Here is a 21,957-nt window from a genome sequence, read left to right on the forward strand (position 1 = left end):
TCCTAGAAATGGGGCTGAAGCAGTACAGTTGTTCCTTGAACAATGCAGGGATTAGGAGAACTGGCCTTTTGTGTAGTGGAAAATCTGAGTATAATTACAGTGGGCCCTTTATTATCTGTGGTTCTTCCATATTTGCAGCTCTACAGCTTCAGACTCAGCCATCTGTGAGTAGTATAGTTCTGTAATATATACTAGTGAAAAAATCCACGCATAAGTGGACAAACCACGCATAAGTGGTTCAAAACTCGTGTTGTACAAGGATCAAATGTTTATTACTCTATTGTGTGGATGTATCGTATTTTATTGAAATAATCTGATAGCTAGTTATCTGGATTGTTTCCAGTCTTTTACTGTTATCAGTAGTACTTCAGTTAATAGACTTATGCCTATATTTTTTTTTTTTTTATTTTCCCACTGTACAGCAAGGGGGTCAGGTTATCCTTACATGTATACATTACAATTACAGTTTTTCCCCCACCCTTTCTTCTGTTGCAACATGAGTATCTAGACATAGTTCTCAATGCTATTCAGCTATATTTTGTTTTTTTGTTTTTGTTTGCCAGATTGTCTTTGGGATAAATTCCTAATAGTGGGGTGACAGGATTAAAGAGAAAACACATATGTAATTTTGTTAGATATGGTCAAGTTCTCTGGCATTGGGGTTGCACCATTCCCATTCCCACCAGCAATTATGAGAGTGCTTGTTTTTCCACAGCCTCATCAGTGGAATAGTTGTCTGATTTGCTGATATATTAGTATAGAAATGTTATCTCAGAGTAGTTTTTATTTGACAGTTAATGTTTTTTAAATCTTAAAAAAATTTTATAAGGGTACATGCTTAAGTGCATAAAGTGAAAATGCTCCCCAAATGTCCCTCTGTTTTCATTCACTTTTACACACAGGGACAGTATATGCATATATACACATACACATGGAGATACTTGTTTATAAAAATGAGAATGCATGACATGAATTGTCATCTGTCTTCACCAGTAGGGAGAACTGGGTGACTAGGGTAGGAGAGACACATTTGTTTTTGTGTACCCTTTTGTACTTTTTGAATTTTGTAATATGTGGATGTATTATCTACTTAAAAAAAGATTTTAAAAAAGTTACTGAGAACAAATACAAGTGTTAGGGGCACTCAGGTACCCTCAGGATTGAGATTATTTGTGAGGTGGGGGTGTTTTCATATATTTGAGTTGTTCTTTTTTTTTAAATTTTCTTGAAGTAAAGTTGATTTACAATGTTGTGTTAATTTCTGCTGTATGGGCAAAGTGACTCAGCTAGACATATATATATTCTTTTTCATATTCTTGTCCACATTGTTTATCACAGGATATAGACTATAGTTCCCTGTGTTATACAGTAGGACCTTGTGTGAGTTTTTAAACTGAATGTTAATATTGCATATTTTGGGAAATATCTTTAAAATTGTTGGTCTGTTGAGAAATAATTTACTTTTCTGGTTTTAACACCTGGACCTAATGCTTGTGTCGCATTATTTTTTTGTTCTTTCCATGCAGAGGATACATGGTAATGGGCGACTCTTTCAACACTTCCTTATTCAAACAAACTTTTCAAAGAGTTTTTACCAAAGATATGCATGGACAGTTTAAAATGGGCTTTGGTGGTACATTGGAAATAAAGGTAAGAACCAAAACATGACATGTGTCATATGTTAACAAGAGAGAGATTTGTAGGCTTGACCCTGATTTTAAAATATCATCAATCAAATTCAATATATTCTTTAAAAATAGTGGTTATTTTATATTGAAACCAAAGTTAGAGATTTTGTTCACCAGAAAAAGGTGTCATCATTAAATGTACAATGAAATTTTACTGGAACATTTCTAAATAAATGTTAAGTAATAAATTGTATAGGTAAAATTTCATTTAACTCTGTTTTTTTTTTTTTTTTTTTTTGTATAGGGTTTAACTTTTTTTTTTTTGTCTTTTTAAGGCGGCACCTGTGGCATATGGAGGTTTCCAGGCTAGGAGTTGAAATGGAGCTGTAGCTGCCGGCCTGTGCCACAACCACAGCAGTGCCACATCCGAACCTAGTCTGTGACCTACATCACAGCTCATAGCAATGCTGAATCCTTAACCCACTGAGTGAGGCTGGGGATCAAACCTGCATCCTCATAGACACTAGTCAGATTCCTTTCTGCTGAGCCATGATGGGAACTCCTGGGTTAAACTTTTTAAGTATAGACATACCTCATTTTGTTGTGCTTCACAGATACTGTGTATTTTATAAATTGAAGATTTGTAGCAATCCTGTGTGGAGCATGTCTTTTGGTGCTGTTTTTTTTCACCAGCATTTGCTCAGTTCATGTCTCTGTGCCACATTTGATAGTTCTCATAATATTTCAGGCTTTTTCATTCTTATTATATTTTTATATTTGTTAAGGTGATCTGTGATCTGTGGTCTTTTTTTTTTTTTTTACTTTAAATTTGCTTTTTAGGGCTCCAGGTGTGGCATATGGAAGTTCCCAGGCTTGGGGTCAAATCAGAGCTACAGCTGTTGGCCACAGCCATGCCAGATCTGAGCTCTGTCTGCGACCTATGCCAAAGCTCACGGCAATGCTGGATCCTTAACCCACTGAGTGAGGCCAGGGATCAAACCTGCATCCTTAGGGATACCAGTTGAGTTCGTTACTGCTGAGCCATGACAGGAACTCCTGGTCAGTGATCTTTGATGTTAACTATTATAATTGTTTTGGGTCACCATGAACCGCCCCCATTTAAGATGGTGAACTTAATGTGTGTGTTCTGACAGCCCAACCCACTGGCCGTTCCCCTTTCTTTCTTCTTTTCAGGCATTTCTATTCCCTGACATAGCAATATTGAAATTATGCCAGTTAATAACCCTAAGAGTTGCACTTCTATCACTTTATTTATTTTATGGTTGTACCCATGGCATATGGAAGTTCTGGACCAGGGACTGGATCTGAGCTGTAGCTGTGACCTATGCCACAGCTGAGGCAATGCCAGATCCTTTAACCCACTGCCAGGCTGGGCATCGAACATGTGCCTCCACAGTGACCTGGGCTGTTGCATTTGGATTCTTAACCCACTGTGCCACACTGGGAACTTCTGCAGGTCTGTCTCTTTAAGTCAAAAGCTTAGTGAGGAAGGCATGTTGAAAGCCAAGACAGGCCAAAAGCCAGGTCTCTTAGAGCCACTTAGCCAAGTTGTGAATGCAGATGAAAAATTCTTGGAAAGTTCAAAGTGCTGCTCCAGTAAACACATGAATGATAAGAAAGCCAAACAGCCTCATTGCTGATATGGAGAAGGTTTTAGTGGTCTGGATAGAGGATCAAACCTGCCACAACCTTCTCTTAAGCCAAAGCCTAATCCAGAGCAAAGCCCTAACTCTCCTCAGTTCCAGGAAGGCTAAGAGAATTGAGGAAGTTACAGAAAAAAATGTTTAAAACCAGCAGAGTTGGTTTAGGAGGTCTAAGGAAAGAAGCCATCTCCATAACATAAAAATACAAGGGGAAGCATCAGGTGCTGATGTAGAAACTGCAGCAGATTATCCAGAAGACCTAGGTAAGATAATGAAAGTGGTTACATTAAACAACAGATTTTCAGTGTATATGAAACAACTTCCTGGAAGAAGATGCCATTGAGAACTTTTATAGTTGGAGAGAGGTCAGTGGCTCACTTAAGAGCTTCAAAGGACAGGTGCTAATGTAGTTGGTGACTTTAAGTTGAAGCTAGTACTCATTTACCGTTTCTGGAAGCCCCTGGGCCCTTAAGAACTAGCTAAATCAACTCTGCCTGTGCTCTATAAATGCAACAATTCAGCCTGAATGACAGCACATCTGTTTTACCCCATGGTTTACTGAATATTTAAAACCCATTGTTGAGACACGCCAGATCTGAGCTGCGTCTGCGACCTATACCGTAGCTCACGGCGATGCTGGATCCTTAACCCACTGAGTGAGGCCAGGTATCGAACCTGCATCCTTAGGGTTACTAGTTGGGTTTGCTCAGAAAAAAGATTCTTTTCAAAAATATTATGCTCATTGACAGTGCGTCTGGTCACCCAAGAGCTTTGATGGAGATGGACAAAATTGCTTTCATGCTTGCTAACATACCATCCATTCTGCTGCTGTAGCCCATAGATCAAGGATCAGGGAGTAATTTCAACTTTCAAGTCTTTTTTTTTTTTTCTTTTTAGCGCTGTACCCAGGGCATATAGAGGTTCCAGCCTAGGGGTTAAATCGGAGCTGTAGCCACTGGCCTATGCCAGAGCCATGGCAATTCAGGATCCCAGCCGCATCTGTGATCTATCTACACCACAGCTCACGGCAATGCCAGCTCCTTAACCCACTGAGCACGGCCAGGGACTGAACCTGCATCCTCATGGATACCAGTTGGGTTCGTTAACTGCTGAGCCATGGCAGGAACTCCCTCAACTTTCAAGTCTTATTCTTTTTTTTTTTTTGTCTTTTTAGGACTGTATCCACAGCATATGAAAGTTCCCAGGCTAGAGGTTGTGTTGGAGCTGCAGCTGCTGCCTACACCACAGCCACAGAAATGCTAGATCCAAGCTGCATCTGCAACCTATACCATAGCTAATGGCAATGCTGGATCCTTAATCCACTGAGCGAGACCAGGGATCAAACCTGCATCCTCATGGATACTAGTTGGGTTTGTTACCACTGAGTCATGATGGGAAATCCTCAAGTCTTACTCTTTAAGAAGTATGTCTTGTCAGGCTCTAGCTGCCATATGTAGTGACTCCTTTGATGAATCTGGGAAAAGTAAATGAAAAACCTTCTGGAAAGAATTCATTATTCTAGATGCCATTACGTGACTACTCAGCCATAAAAAAGAACAAATAATGTGATTTGCAGCAACATGGACAGAACTAGAGACTATCACACTAAGTGAAGTAAGTCAGAAAGAGAAAGACAAGTACCATACAATATCACTTACATCTGAAATCTTGTACATGGCACAAATGAACCTTTCCACAGTAAAGAAACTTATGGACTTGGAGAACAGACTTGTGGTTGCCAAGGGGAAGGGGGAGGGAGTGGGTTGGACTTGGAGTCTGGGGTTAATAGATGCAAACTATTGCATTTGGAATGGATAAGCAATGAGATTCTGCTGTATAGCATTAGGAAGTGTATCTAGTCACTTGTGATGGAACTTGATGGAGGATATGTGAGAAAAAGAATGTAAATGTGTGTGTGACTGTGTCACTTTGCTGTACAGTAGAAAATTGACAGAATACTCTAAACCAACTATAATGGAAAAAATAAAAATCATTGAAAAAAAAAGAACATGCATGATTCATGAGAAGGGGTCATAACATCAGCCTTAATAGGAGTTTGGAAGATGGTAATTCCAATCCTCATAGATGACTATGTGGGGTTCAAGACTTGAGTAGAGGAAGTAACTGCAGATACGGAAACAGCGAGAGAACCAGGATTAGAAGTGGAGCCTGGGAGTTCCCGTCGTGGCACAGTGGTTAACGAATCCGACTAGGAACCATGAGGTTGCGGGTTCGGTCCCTGCCCTTGCTCAGTGGGTTAACGATCCGGCGTTGCCGTGAGCTGTGGTGTAGGTTGCAGACCCGGCTCGGATCCCGCGTTGCTGTGGCTCTGGCGTAGGCCGGTGGCTACAGCTCCGATTCAACCTCTAGCCTGGGAACCTCCGTATGCTGCGGGAGCGGCCCAAGAAATAGCAACAACAACAACAAAAGACAAAAAAAAAAAAAAAAGAAGTGGAGCCTGAATATGTGACTAAGTTGCTGCAATCTTATGATAAAACTTGAATGGGGAGGAGTTACTTCTTATGTAGGAGCAAAGAAAGTGGTTTCTTTCTTTCTTTTTCCTCTTTTCGGCCATACTCAATGGCATACAGAAGTTCCTGGGCCAGGAATCAACACAAACCACAGAAGTAGCCAGAGTCACAGCAATGACAACATTGGATCCTTAATCCACTGAGCCACTAGGGAGCTCCAAGAAAGTGGTTTCTTGAGATGTAATCCACTGGTGAAGATGTGTGAAGATTGTTGAAATGACAACCAAGGATTTAAAATGTTACATGAATTTAGTTGGTAAAACAGTGGCAGGGTTTGAGAGGTCTGACTCCAATTTTGAAAGAAGTTCTACTGTGGGTAAAATGCTATCAAATAGCATTGCATGCTACAGAGAAATAATTTGTGAATGGAATAGTCACTTCATGCAGCAGACTTCACTGTTGTCTCATTTTAAGAAACTGCTCCAGCCACCCCAACCTCAGCAACCATCATCATCCTGATCAGTTGGCAGCCATGAACATCAAGGCAAGACCCTTTACCAGCAAAAAGATTATGACTACTGAAGTCTCAAATGATGATTAGCATTTTTCAGCAATGAAGTATTTTAAAATTATGGACATTTTTTAGGCATAATGGAATTACACACTTAATAGTCTACAGTGTAATGTAAACATAACTTTATGTAACAATGTTATATAACATTACTATGGGAAATAAAAAAATGCATATGATTTTCTTTATTGCAATACTCACTTTATTGTGGTGGCCTGGAACTGAACCCATGGTTATCCCCAAAGGATGCTTGTGTGTTTTATATATATATTTTTTTTTTCTTTGCTGTGCCTGTAGCATGTAGCAATTCCTGGGCCAGGGCAGTAACCTGAGCCACAGCAGTGACATCTCCTAGGCCATCAGGGAACTCCTGCTTTATATTTTTTATTGTTAAATTTACTTATGTTAGAACCTTCTTTAATTGCAGGAATTGTTATCTAACTTAAGAGAAACTTGTTCTATTCCATTTGGATAATCAGTAATTGTTTTTGGTAGGTTGTTGATATTATTCAGTTCTATCATTCATTTCAAATTTGGGTTTAAAAAACTCAAAGCCTGGAGTTCCCATTGTGCCTCAGAGGGTTAAGAATCCAACTAGTATCCATGAGGATGCAGGTTTATCCCTGGCCTCGCTCAGTGAGTTAAAAGATCTGGTGTTGCCTTGAACTGCGGTGTAGGTCACTGATGAGGCTAAGATTTGATGTTGCTGATGCTGTGGTATAGGCCAACAGCTGCAGCTCCAATTTGACCCCTAGCCTGTGAACTTTCATATGTCGAGGGTGCCACCCCAAAAAGACAAAAAAAAAAGAAAGAAACTCAAAGGTTTAGTGTTAGTTTAAGTCTACTATAAGCACATTGATTTTAAATATTTATTAAATATTTCTTGTTAATCTTCTTATTTTATTGAATGCTAAATATTCTGTAATAAGCTAGGAAATTCTGGAGATCTCAGGGGATATATAAAACATAGGTCTTCTTATAAAGAACTTAGTCTTGATAGAAAGATAAGATTAACACATACGATAGAATGAAACAATAGTAGATTATTAAAGTGCTATAAAGATTTAGAGAAGAGAAATGAATGTGGGCAATTTATCCTAGAAGATAGATGGTTTTACAGTGACTTAGAATAGTGTTTGTAAGGTGGCAGAATATAAGTTGGTTGAGGAGAATGATTTTAGTCAGGAGCACAGTTTGCAATGAGGCATAGAGGTGAGAATCAGCATGGTATTTGGGAAAACCAGTTAGATTGGAAGGTAAGTGAAGTAGTTTTATTATGTGATTTGGTTACAATTTGGAGATGCATGTGTAGGCAGAAGAAGATGTAGTTTAATGAAGGACATTGTTTTGGGTAAATTTGTCTTGATGGTGGTATTCAGGATTTGTTAGGAAAAAGAACCTCATGTAAGAGAACTTGATTTGGGCTTTCTCATTTTTATATAGAAGGTAACATTATCTGAAATTTTGGACTTAGCAGTGGCTGAAAAGAAAGAAATCTTGGTGGCAGATTTTCAATGAGAGGAAAAACAGAAGATGATATACCAAAGTGTGCTAGGGTCGTCCCTTGGGGATGTGTTGGGGATTGGTTCCAAGACTACTCCCCTGTGCTTCCAAAATGGCATAGTATTTGCTTATAACCTACATACATCCTCTCAAATACTTTGGATCATCTCTAGATTACTTATAATGTCTAATAAGATGTAAACGCTGTGTAAATAGTTACCTTTGCACAGTAAGTTCAAGTTTTGCTTTTTGAAACTTTTATGAAAAAAGTTTTAAAAAAATATTTTCAATCCAAAGTTGGTTGAATCAGGATGTGTAGAACCCACCGATATGGAGGACTGACTGTATATTCTTATTTTGCAGACCTCAAGGGAAATAAAAATTTCAGGAGCTATTGGACCCTGTGTATCTCTCAATTCTAAAGGACCCTGTGTGTCTGAAAATGTAAGTCACAACTTCATTCCAAAAAGAAAATACAATTAATTCTCAGGGCAGATCCAGCAGAGACTTGGGGCGGCAGTCTGTGGCATTCCTTTGAAAATTATTGTGTGGACTGTTTTTCACTAGAATGTGGTTCAGCTTCCATTGGTATGCTTCTGTTTGTGAATGTTCTTTCTGTATCCACTCCTAAATTAAAACTTTTATATTGTCACCTGTCTTTTATATTTTATGCCTAAGTTATTCTTTGCCCCAATGTGCCTAAAAAATTTCTAAACTATGATTTAGAAATTTGGAGACTATCAAAGGTCAAAAATAATTCTGAAATTTTTTTCCTTAGTTGAACTTCAATCACAGTAACCAAATTAGCCATATTTAAATTTCAATTCCTTTCTTTTCTATTATCGCATCTAGTGGATTATAACACAGTTTGAAATAGTAGAATCATGTAGCTGTGGAGAGGATGATGGGACAAATAACAGAATGTATAATCATCTTTATAATGACAGTTTAAAAATTTTAAGCAGTTTTCTTGGTAAAAATTTATATCTAAGAAGTTTTCTTGGGAATCAGACTGCTTAAGTTACACAGTTCTGATCCAGAGAACCTGTATTCATTCACATATGCATATGTTATGTGTTAAATCAGTATCTCTTTACACAGATTAAATAGTTGGATAGAAGGATAAGTTTAGCTGTAATCATTAAGTGATGTATACTTTTAAAGTCTACAGTACGAAGAATTTTTATCAGTACTTTTATAATTTACTTAGTAAGAATTTGAATAATTTTATAATTATATTTGTGTAAAAATTGCTTAATTTTGTTTCTTGATGTATTTATACATTCTTAAAGAATTTTATGCTACTAACATTTATTGAATAGAAACCTGAAATTATGTTTTTTATTACTGGTATTTTTTAAACTTTTTCGTATATATAAAGTACATTGTAATAAATTATATTTATAACTATATGTATAGTAATAAATTATAGTCTCTGTATATCAAGCATACTATGTTTTATTTTTATAGGAGATAGGAACAGGAGGCACTTGTCAATGGAAGATTTGTGGACTCAGTCCCACTACAACTTTAGCCATTTATTTTGAAGTTGTCAATCAGGTATGACTTTTCATATTTATTTATTTATTTATTTATTTATTTATTTTTTTGTCTTTTTGCCTTTTCTAGGGCTGCTTCCTGCAGCATGTGGAGGTTCCCAGGCTAGGGATCTAATCGGAGCTGTAGCCACTGGTCTACACCAGAGCCACAGCAACGCAGGATCCAAGCCGCCTCTGCAACCTACACCACTGCTCATGGCAACGCCTGGTCCTTAACCCACTGAGCAAGGGCAGGGATTGAAACCACAACTTCATGGTTCCTAGTCGGATTCTTTAACCGCTGTGCCACGACGGGAACTCCGACATTCTATATTTAAATGTTGAAATGTATATTTGAAAAAAATACTTAATTTAGGCCGTGAATATTTCTAGAGTTGTGACCCAAAGCTTATTCTGTTTTGGAGTTTTTGTTTATCCTTTTCTTTTTCTCAAGGGCAAACTCCTTGGTGAGAGGACATATTATAATAGAGATATCAGGGAAACCTGCAAGTACCCAATCTTGGGCAACTCAGCTTTTAGTCTCAGTTTTCTTTTTTCTTTTTTTAATACTAAATTGAAGCATAGATAGAATTTAAAATTTTTGTCTAGTTATGCATATTTATTTATTTTTGTTTATTTTTGTCTTTTTAGGATCATACGCACGACATGTGGAAGTTCCCTGGCTAGGGGTTGAATTGGAGTAGTAGCTGCTAGCCCTCACAGCAGCCACAGCCACAGCAGTGCTGGATCTGAGCCACATCTGCGACCTACACTACTGCTCAGGGAAACTCAGGATCCTTAACCCACTGAGCAAGATCAGGGATTGAATCCACGTCCTCATGGATACTGGTTGGGTTTCGTTATTGCTGAGCCACGACTGGAACTCCCGAGTTATGCATTTTTATAATTAGGTGTTAGCTTCTCCTAGTTGTTGCAAGGTGTATAATGATATTCGAATCCTCCTACAAGAAAACTTAATGTTTCAAAATCCATAGAAAAGATTAGAAGGTAAAGGTGCCAACAATATTTGCAAAGATTTCTTCTGCTGGAGAAAGTTACCATATTATAGAATGATATAATGTATAAATTATTGAATCATATACCACTTGTTATTAGGCATAAAGTGAACCACACAGCATTAGTAGGCAGCCTTAATAAGAACTGCGCAGGAAACTTTTTTGGTAACAGTTAAAATTTGTGAAAAAGATAGTGGCTCCTACTGACAAACAACAACAGCAGCAACAAAACAAAGCAAGAATGTCTGCTGTCAAAAGGCATGAGGAAAGTTTCCCTTTTGACCACCTGATGTTTCTTTCTGAATACGGTTATCATATATTACTATCCATCTCATTAATGGTTTTCTGTTGGTCATCTGTTTGTCATGTGGTTATCTTCCTAAAAACTTTGTTTTCCTCTTATGCACCAAGGGGAGGAGAACTTAGTTCAATTTCTCTTTATCCAGGTACTGTTAGGCAAAACTACCCTCACTTAGGCCTTTTCTTACCTGTTAATTTCTTTACACTTTTACCCTCATTGTGTTTTTTTGTGTTTTTCTGAATTATGTTATTTAAAATTGGTTTCCTAGCTGGACTTATTCCTCTTATCCTTCATAATTTTTCTTCTCTCTCAAATCCATTTCTCTTTCATCTGGCAAATCACCACTGTATGCACTAGAAGTAAGCATCCTGATAGATTATAGAATGAATTTTGTTAGTGCTGGATATGCAGTCCATGACTATATGATAATGTTATAGATTTTGCTCAGTTTCTACTCTTCTGTTTTTATATAGCACAATGCTCCAATTCCTCAAGGAGGGCGTGGTGCAATCCAGTTTGTGACTCAGTATCAGCATTCAAGTGGGCAGAGACGCATCCGAGTGACCACCATTGCTAGGAAGTAAGTTGTATTTGTTAGAGATTTAACTTACCTATCAAAACTATTCTGGGTTATGCTTTTTGAAGCTGGCTTCCTATTTTGGGTGACATTCATGTCTAAAAAATTAACATCTATGACTGACAGGGTTTTATTTCTTTCTAACCCAGTTTATTTGCTAAAATATTGATTGTTAAGAACTGTAAAGCAATTTATAAAAACTACTCCTAAGACACACTCTTCAAAATATTATTTTATTTACCGTATTCTCCTGAGATGAGGAAAGAAATTTAAAAACATTATCCAAAAAAAAAAAAAAAAAAAAAGGAGTTCCCGTCGTGGCTTAGTGGTTAACGAATCTGACTAGGAACCATGAGGTTGAGGGTGCAATCCCTGGCCTTGCTCAGTGGGTTAAGGATCCGGCATTGCCATGAGCTGTGGTGTAGGTTGCAGACGCGGCTCAGATCCTGCGTTGCTGTGGCTCTGGTATAGACCAGTGGCTACAGCTCCAATTTGACCCCTAGCCTGGGAACCTCCATATGCTGTGGGAGCGGCCCTAGAAAAGGCCAAAAGACCAAAAAAAAAAAAAAAAAAAAATTATCCTATAATCGGCAGTAGTAATATACATATAGTCCATTATATATGCATATATAATAATATAGAACAATGATTAATAGCATTACTTTCCAATTGATAAAATTCTTAGCTTCTTTTATTGTTATTTTTCAGGTATTATTAGTTGTTTAATTGATTTACCAAACCTATTTTTAGCATCTGCTTTGTGGACTAGGTACTTTGGGGGGAATATATGGAATGCAAACGGCTTAAGCATACTTGGTAAGATGATGATGATGTGGGATAGACCAGGCCTCAAAGTATCTGTGGTGAAAGTCCAGCTGACTTTTTTCCCTTGAGTCCTTTGGAGACTAATATTTGTATTAATACAATCAAAATAAATTACTTCAAAAATTAGATTTTAAAAAGTCATTTGAACTACAAGTCCCCCCCCCCCTTTTTTTTTTGCCACACCCATGGGATATGGAAGTTCCTGGTCGATAGATTGAATCTGAGCTGCAGCTGCAACCTGTGCCACAGCTGTGGCAACACTGAATCCTTAACTCACTGTGCCATAGTGGGAACTCCTACAAGTCCTTATTTTTATTTTTATTAGAGTCATCAGAGATAAAATTATTTTGCTGAATTGCTCAAAAGTGTCTAAACATTTATTCTGAGTTTCTGTTCTTCATGGTGAAATGTCACTGGGTTCACAGACCACACTTTGACTAGCACAAAAGGTAAATCTCTTAACAGTTAATATTTATAAGCTATTATTTTGTGTAATATGGTCCTGTCCTACATTTGTTGATGTGGTTATAGTTTCCAAAAGGAAATAATTGAATAATTAAGCACAACAGATGCCTTTTCTTGTTCCTGTCTATGTGTTAGATTCTCTGAATAAGGCATGTATTTGGCTGTGTATTCTTTGCATGGCATTTATGGAGAGGGCAAGTTGAGTTGAATTTAGCACCCCTGTTTTATTAAGAATAAATTATTTTTGGACTTCTGATGTGGTGTAATGGGATCAGTGGTGTCTCCAGAGCACTGGGATGCAGGTTTGATCCCCAGCCCTGTGCAGTGAGTGAAAGATCCAACATTGCTGCAGCTGTGGTGTGGGCCACAACTGCAGCTTGGATTTTATCCCTGGTCCGGGAACTCCATATGCCACGAAGCAGCCAAAAAAGAAGAAAACAAAGAGAATAAATTATTTTTCTTACTGTGGCACAGTAGGTTAAGGATCTGGTGTTACTGTAGCTGTGGTGTGGCTTGTAGCTGTGGCTCAGATTCTGATCCCTGGCCCAGGAACTTCCATATGCTGCAGGTGCGGCCATAAAAAAAATTATTTCTCAGCTGCTTTGTTACTCTTCTCCCTATGTAAATATTTGTGATGCATAAAACAAAGGGAAGATCATTTTGGAATGAAGTTAGTCTGGAAGGGATTCTTAGATGAGTTGTGTTTTCACGTGAACAGGCTTTTGGTTTACTTGTTTATATCTTGGACTTGTCTGAGTAGGAAAAGTGTTGGTCAGTATAAACTTAGCCTGATTTAAGCATGGCCTAGAAGGTGGACACTGAATGTCTCTGTAGCTCTCACTTTATTGTATTTATTTATTTATTTATTTTTGTCTTTTTAGGGCCGCACCCGTGGCATATGGAGGTTCCCAGGCTAGGGGTCGAATCAGAGCTGTAGCTGCTAGCTTATGCAAGAGCCACAGCAATGCCAGATCCGAGCCGCGTCTGCGACCTACACCACAGCTTACGGCAACGCCAGATCCTTAACCTACTAAGCGAGGCCAGGGACCGAACCCGCAATCTCATGGTTCTCAGTCGGATTCGTTAACCACTGAGCCATGACGGGAACTCCTGGATTGTATTTAAACTGTAGCTTCATTTCTGAAAATCATGAGACTATTTTGGTGACTGATGGACATGGCCTAACATTTGAACTGAGTGTTGTGTTGGATGGTCTATTACTTAGCAGAGGGTAGAACACAGAGAGATTTATTGTCCTTCTGTAACTTTACTTTGACTTAAAATCTGGGACCAGAGTTCCCGTTGTGGCACAGTGGAAATGAATCCGACTAGGAACCATGAGGTTGTGGGTCCGATCCCTGGCCTCGCTCAGTGGGTTAAGGATCTGGCGTTGCCATGAGCTGTGGTGTAGTTCGCAGACACAGCTCGGATCTGGTGGTGTTGTGGCTGTGGCGTAGGCTGGCAGCTACAGCTCTGATTAGACTCCTAGCCTGAAAACCTCCATTTGCCACAGATGTGGCCCTTAAAGGACAAAAGACCAAAAAAAAAAAAAAAAAAATCTGTGACCAATGTCAAGGGAATACGTTATTCATTTGAAAAAAAAAAAAAAAAAAGTCAACTGAGCTTTCATTTAGATTTGTCCAAATTTCAGATCATGAACCTGGAAGTACTGATTCTCAGCAAACATGTCAATTTATTTATGCCTCCTCAACACACACATACACACACATCCATCCCTACATGTATGTACCACTTAATTTAGACAGTCAAAATCTTTACTTAAGGAAACAACTGGACATATCAAATCGAGGGATATTTTACAAAACCACTAGGTTAGACTTTTCAAAAATTCTTTAGAAGGCAAAGAAAGTGTAGGTAACCAGTCCAATTAAAGGAGACTAAAGAGACACTACAGTTAAAGCCAGTATGTGATCCTGGATAAAATCTTGTCAGGAAAATTTTTGCTCTAGAGGACATTGTTGAGACAATTGGGGAAATTTGAATATGGTCTACATATAAGGTAATAACATCAATGTTTAATTTTATGTATTTGGTAATTAATTGGGATGACATAGACTCAAAAAGTTTGGCAAAAGAAAAAGTTCTTGTGTGTGAAGGAAGAGAGAACTAACAAGTAGAATGTTACAGTGCTAACAATTGATAAATCTAGGTGATGAGTATATAGGAAGTTACTCGTAGCTTTTATGTGTGAAATATTCTTAACATGAAATGTTTTAAAAAGATTAGATTAATCTTTGAAGAGAAAGGGAAATTTTGTTGTGAGGAATTTTTCATGGATTTATATATTTTCAGTTTGTTCGCACAGAATTTATGCTGCTATTTGTAGAGAGATACTGTGTGTGTTATTGTGCCGTTGATATCTTTGTGTCTCACACAAGCACTCACCCTTTTAAATTAGCTTATCCTGAACATTTTCAATAGTCAAGACTTATTTTTTCCTTTATTTGTTAGAAATAGGACTTATGGGCCTAGGCAAGTACATTTAAGTGAATAAGCAGTGTGAAAATAAAGGACTCAAGTTCCTGAGATAAGTCAAGTTACCCTATTTTTCATGGAAGGAATAAGTTTGATCTGGAAAGTTTGGTTTGAAACTAGTTGTAAGAATTACAGTAAATGGGTATTGGAAATACAAAATACAGATTTTACAAACCCTTTAAACTTTAAGAGCAAAATTAAAAAATTTATGGCTAAGTAAATTTTAAGTAGTAAATTTGTTTATGTGCTTACTTGCTAATGTGTTTTCGCTACTGAACCATTATATTTTCAGAAGAAAAATACCATCTTTGTTTCAGTTTGAAACAAGTGAATGTCATGGTCTTCCAAGTTGGAAAAATACCAATTTAGACAATTTCGTTTCTAGTTCTATGATTTTTTTAAATTAAAAAAATTATCAAACTATTGGTATAATCATTCTGTTTAAACTGCACTAAAATAAATTTTAAAATTGTCAGTTCTTTCTCCTTTATTCATTCTCATTCTTTTCTGCCTCTTGGTATTTCATTATACTGAGATAATACATGGGAAAATATTAAAAATTATTTTCTATTTGAAAAAATTAAAAATAGAGGAAGAAAGAAGAATTTTGAACATTGCTGCTTGAATTTTCTTGGGGTCCTTTCTTACATCTTTGAGTCTTGTAAAAGTGGTTCAACTTTTCAAGAAGTCTGTAAGTGTTGTCAGAATTGCCAAAGTATTACAAAACTCTGTGTCTGAAAAGTTAAACAAACAAAAGCTATTATTACTGTTTCCACCCAGGATCAGTTTGACTGGATTAGATTTATAGAACATGTGAATTTAATAAATTACTGCATTTAATACAAAATATCAAATGATCCCTAAGCTGAAGACTTATTAATTTTTGATTGGTTGTAGTGTGTTAACATGGAGACAAAAGAATACATAATAATTTTAATTATAGTTAATTTAATTAATTTTAATTATAATTTCCTGTCACTAGTAATTGAACTAAAGACAAATGAGAAATAATTCTGATATTTTGTTCATTTTTCCAGTTTAGTAAATGACAATTGCCTAGTCTAGGAGAAAACTTTATTTTTGTATTTCCATATTTCTGCTTTTATAAAGTTGAAGAAATGAATTTTTTTTTTTTTTTGGCCATACCCATGGCACATAGAAGTTATGGGTAAGGGATCGAATCCAGGCTGTAGCTGTGACCTGTGCTGCAGCTGTGGCAATGCTGGATCCTTAACCCGCTGAACCACAGTGGTTATTCTGAAATGAATTGTTAAAGTCTAATATACCAACATGTGTATCTATGTGCATATACATACGCACATACCTATATATACTATTATTTTCACATGTAAAAATCTTTTTTCTTTTTGTCCTTTTAGGGCCCCACCTATGGCATATGGAGGTTTCCAGGCTAGGGGTTGAATTGGATCCATAGCTGCTGGCTTGCACTCAGCCACAGCGACTCAGGAGACTCAGGATCGGAGCTGAGTCTGCAACCTGCACCACAGCTCACGGCAGCGCTGTATCCTTAACCCACTGAACAAGGCCAGGGATCAAACCTGCGTCCTCATGGATACTAGTCAGGTTTGTTAACCACTGAGCCATGATGGGAACTCCATGTAAAAATCTTAATGCTTTAAGGAATTTGCTTGGAAATCTACCTTTACAATTACTTTAGAGGATTTTTATTAGGTTTGGATATATTTTTCTGAAAAACAGTACTATACTGAAACTACTATTAGAGATTTTTTTTTAAAAGCTAATTTTTTTAAAAGCTAGTTTGTTGAAGTAATTTTCTGTGTCTTTTAAATTTAAATCTGTGTGATAGCCAACTGTGATATCATGAATATAATAGTTTAACAGCATCTCTCTGTTTTCTTCTTGTCTTTTTTAGCTGGGCAGATGCTCAAACTCAAATCCAAAACATTGCTGCATCTTTTGACCAGGAGGCAGCTGCCATTCTTATGGCTCGGCTGGCAATATATAGAGCAGAAACGGAAGAAGGTCCAGATGTGCTTAGATGGCTAGACAGACAGCTCATTCGACTGGTAAGAAGTAATCATCACACTTTTCTAAATCCATATGTATTTATTTGTAGTAAATGTATTCTGATAATATCTTTCAGGGTACTTTACAGTGTATCCAAAAAACTGTATCAGGTTGCTGAGAAAGGCATAGTAATGAATAGTTGAGTTCAGTTATCTCTTCTAGTAAATGAAAATGCCTTTTTTCCTCTTCAGCATCATGTAACATGGCATGAATGCATTCACTTGTTATATTGACTTAAAATGGAACTTTTTCAATTTATCAGACTTCATCTTGTCCTAGCGTTTTATTTACTGCAGTTTTACATGTTGGCATTATTAAGTTTTTATCAACTGTAGGGCTTTTCCTTTCCTAGATAATAATTTTTACTCTGAAGTTTCTTGCTTCCTGAGCTTTTTCACTGATTGTGACTTTAACAAACACTTTATTGTTTTGAGAGTCTAAAAGCTGTTTGAAATATTCAGCACCTTTGTCAAATGGCTGTGATTTATATAAAATACATTTTCAATTTTGCTGGAACTATTACTACATTTATAGGTTATGACTATGACACAAAATTGAATAGTACAACTTGGGTTATCAGCCCATGTAAAAACCCACTGATAAGTAGCTTTCAATGTGAAGATGGACTTTTTTTGTGTCCTGTTGCATGGATGTGGTGAAATGACTCAGAAAATTATAATTCTTCAGAATTCTCCTTAGGCTTATGTCTAGAATTTCTCTTCTGTCTCACGTCTCAGCTTTAGAAACTGCTATATTGTTTGACATACTTGTAAAACACAAGAATATGAAAATAAACTGGTCTTGTAAATAAATGAGACAGTTGCAAAAAGTACAAAATTACAAAAATGTCGCAGTAAAATTCAATTTTAAGCTACACATTCTGCAGCTTGCACCATTCACAATCAGCAGGTTGTGGGTAGAGGACAGGAGAGTCATGGTGCCGTGAAAATTTTACTCTGCTCCATCACACCAGTATAGCTTGTCTGTTCCCGTAAGTCACTTGGTACCTGTGTGTAAGAAGATATTGGTGGAGGTAATTTGGAAGGGAAAGGCTGACATTATCAGACTATTGCTTGCTTTCTGTGGAAATCAGCTTTCACCAGTTGTCCATGACCCCCCTTGTTCTGTGTCAAAAACTGAGAACAGGCAGTTCCTGTCATGGCTCAGCAGAAGCAAATCCAACTAGTATCCATGAGGATGAGGGTTCCATCCCTGGCCTCGCTCAGTGGGTTAAGGATCCGGCGTTGCTGTGAGCTGTGATGTAGGCTGGCAGCTCTAGCTTGGATTCAACCCCTAGCCTGGGAACTTCCATATGCTGCACCTGCAGCTCTAAAAAGTGGGGGGTGGGGGTGGGGGAGTGGGGGTGGGGGAGTGGGGGGTGGGGTGGGGTGTGGGAAACTGAGAACAGAGTTATTCACCTGAATATAGCTCTACTGCCACATGAGATGAAACGGGTCTACAATGAAATTGCTAACAGGATAACTTGGAAACTGTTGTTATTGCTAACAATTGTGCATTGCTGTGGCTGGCATGATAAGGTGTGCAGAGTTCAAAAAAACATTTTAATTAAAACATTTTTAATACTCAATGAATTTATTACATTTATAGTTGTACAATGATCATCACAATCCAATTTTATAGGATTTCCACCCCACAACCCCAGTGCATCGCCCCCACCCCCCAAACTGTCTCCTTTGGAAACCATAAGTTTTTCAAAGTCTGTGAGTCAGTATCTGTTCTGCAAAGAAGTTCATTCAGTCTTTTTTTCAGATTCCACATGTCAGTGAAAGCATTTGATGTTGGTATCTCATTGTCTGACTGACTTCACTTAGCATGATAATTTCTAGGTCCATCCATGTTGCTAAAAATGCCAATATTTCTTTCCTTTTAATGGCTGAGTAATATTCCATTGTGTATATGTACCACATCTTCTTTATCCACTCCTCTGTTGATGGACATTTAGATTGTTTCCATGTCTTGGCTATTGAAAATAGTGCCGCAGTGAACATCGGAGTACATGTATGTGTCTTTGCGAGTCGTGGTTTTCCCTGGTTAGATGCCAAGGAGTGCATTTTTATTTTTGTCTTTTTAGGGCTGCACCCGCAGCATATGGAAATTCCCAGGCTATGGGTCAAATTGGATCTGCACCTGCTGGCCTATACCGTAGCTCATGGCAGTGCTGGATCCTTAACCCACTGAGCGAGGCCAGGGATTGAACCATAGCCCTCATGCATACTAGTTGGGTTCATAACCTTTTGAGCCACAACAGGATCTCCTCAAAAACCATTTTTAAAAAATCATAGTTTCTTAAAGAAACTCTAGTGACTGATATATGGTAAAAGTGGCAAGAATGTGATTTTTATATTCTTTCCTTTAATTGCTTGAATCAAATTAGTGTACAATTGAAGTGAAGTTTCAGGTGATCAGAAGCAAACCTTAGTTACAGAAGCTATTTTAAGTAGCTAATATAGTGTAGCCTCATTTTTTTCTACTGATTCTGTATTGTGTTGACTTTTCAGCTGTAACAATGATAGCAACACAAACAGATTAATACCTTTTAGGTACTACACTTTTCTAAGTTTTTTCCTAATGAAAAACCTATTAAGTTATATTAACAAACTTCTTTGCCTCACTTTGGCCTGGTGAACATAATTATTTTTTTGGTCTTGGTGACTTTTTTTTTTTTTTTCCAGTGGCTGTACTCACGGCATATAGAAGTTCCTGGGCCAGGGATTAAATCTCTGCTGCAGCTGTGACCTACACTGCTCTGGTGACAAGGCCAGAGCCTTTCATTTTCTTTTGTTTTTCTTTTTTACAGCTGCACCTGTGGCACATGGATGTTCCTAGGCTAGGGGTTGAATCGGAGCTGCAGCGATAGCCACAGCCATAGCAACATGGGATCCAAGCTGCATCTAAGAACTATGCCACAGCTTGCAGCAAAGCCGGATTCTTAACCCACTGAAAGATGCCAGGAATTGAACCTGCATCCTCATGGAGACTACGTCAGGTCCTTAACTTACTGTATCACAATGGGAACTCTAGTCCAGATCCTTTAACCCACAGCACCAGGCTGTGGATCAAACCCATGCTTCTGCAGTGACCCAGGCCACCGCAGTGGGGTTCTTAACCCACTGTGGCACAATGGGAACTCCAACTCAATGTAATTTTAACGAAAATAAACATCTTTTAAGAACTATTTTGTAGATAACGGGCATCATATGACCAGACTTATGCAGGTAACATATATACTTCTTTTTTTAGGTTTAATGATTTTTATTTATTTTTATTTTATTTTCTTTTTTTCTTTTTTCTTTTTAGGGCCACACATGGCATATGGAAGTTCCCAGACTAGGTTTTGAATCGGAGGTAGAGCAGGCCAGCGCCACAGCCACAGCAACATGGGATCTGAGCTGTGTCTGCAACCTACACCCCAGCTCACAGCAATGCTGGATCCTTAACCCACTGAGCAAAGCTAGGTATCGAACCCGTGTCCTCATGGATACTAGTCAGGTTCGCTTACTGCTGAGCCATGACGGGAATCCTATTTTTTCCATTATAGTTGGTTTAGAGTGTTCTTTCAATTTTCTGCTGTATAGTAAAGTGACCCAGTCTCTCTTTCTCTCTCTCTCTCTCTCACACACACACACACACACACACACACACACGCATATATACATTCTTACATTTACTTCTGACATCTTTAATATATTCTTTCATTCTCCTTGGTCAGAATCACTTAAGATGTTGGTATTAACATGATTCGCTGCTTCCATTCTCAGTCTTTTGTTAGGGTCCATCTTATTTCTGGCTTTTCAATGTGCTTGGTAGTCTAGATCTTGAATATTTTATATTCTAGATCACACACACACACACACACAAAATGGAGTTCCTATTGTGGTGCAGCAGAAAGAAATCCGACAAGGAAACTTGAAGTTGTGGGTTTGATCCCTGACTGTGCTCAGTGCATTAAGGATCTGGTGTTGCCTTGAGCTGTGGTGTAGGTTGCAGACACAGCTCGGATCTGGCGTTGCTGTGGCTGTGGTGTAGGCCAGCGGCTATAGCTCCGATTCAACCCCTAGCCTGGGAACCTCCATATGCCGCTGGTGCGGCGCTAAAAAGACAAAAGACAAAAAAAAAAAAAAAAAAAAAAAAAAAAAGGTATATATATATTCTAGATCAGCACTGTCCAGGAGAACTTTCTGCAGGGTGGAATTGTTCTATAATTTGCACTGCCCATTATGGAACTACTACCCACACGTGGCTCTTGAGCAATTGAAATATGACTTCATATAACTGAGGAATTGGATTTTAATTTAATTTTAATTAATTTAAATTGCTGCATAGCTAGTGGCTTTCATATAGGACAATGAAGGTTATTATCCTAATCTATAATTTTTTTCAGTGAATTGTTACTAGGGGGCATTGAAGACAAAAACATTCTTATTCTCAAATAACAAGTTCTATTTTCTGAGGATTAGAGCTACAACTAGCTTATCTCTCCTTTGGATAACTGTTGTTCCAAAATGATTTTTTTCCTGGAAGCTAAAAATGTGATCAAACCAATTATGCCTTTTTCTGTGCTCTTCAAGGCACAAATAACTACATAAATAGTTGAACATTCCAGGCTGCAAAAGTCCTGTACTACTTGCAGCAGTGAATGTTTTGTTATTTTTCCTTATTCGCTCTTCATCATATGTAAGTGTTGATAAATGTTGCTAGGAAATGGACCAGTTGGATAAGTAGTATCAAAATTTTTCAGGTCAGAAATTTTACTCAAGTACAAGGAGAGGAAGCTAAAATTTTTGAGTGCTTAGTGTCAGTCTTTGTGTTTTCTCATGAGGATTATCTTATTT

The 21,957-nt window shown here is 37.7% G+C and overlaps 1 protein-coding gene across 1 annotated transcript in view; it reads left to right on the forward strand.

Moving 5' to 3' along the window:
- The window catches only part of SEC23A (Sec23 homolog A, coat complex II component), a 70,459-nt gene that overhangs the window by 27,194 nt on the left and 21,308 nt on the right, over positions 1-21,957 (forward strand). The window contains exons 10-14 of the mRNA XM_005666190.3: positions 1,527-1,650; positions 8,201-8,281; positions 9,308-9,397; positions 11,166-11,272; positions 16,950-17,103. Of these exons, the coding sequence (XP_005666247.1) occupies positions 1,527-1,650; positions 8,201-8,281; positions 9,308-9,397; positions 11,166-11,272; positions 16,950-17,103 (556 nt within the window). The remainder of the gene's footprint in view (positions 1-1,526; positions 1,651-8,200; positions 8,282-9,307; positions 9,398-11,165; positions 11,273-16,949; positions 17,104-21,957) is intronic.

The sequence above is a fragment of the Sus scrofa genome, chromosome 7, assembly GCF_000003025.6.
Source record: "Sus scrofa isolate TJ Tabasco breed Duroc chromosome 7, Sscrofa11.1, whole genome shotgun sequence".
Taxonomy (NCBI): Eukaryota; Metazoa; Chordata; class Mammalia; order Artiodactyla; family Suidae; genus Sus; species Sus scrofa.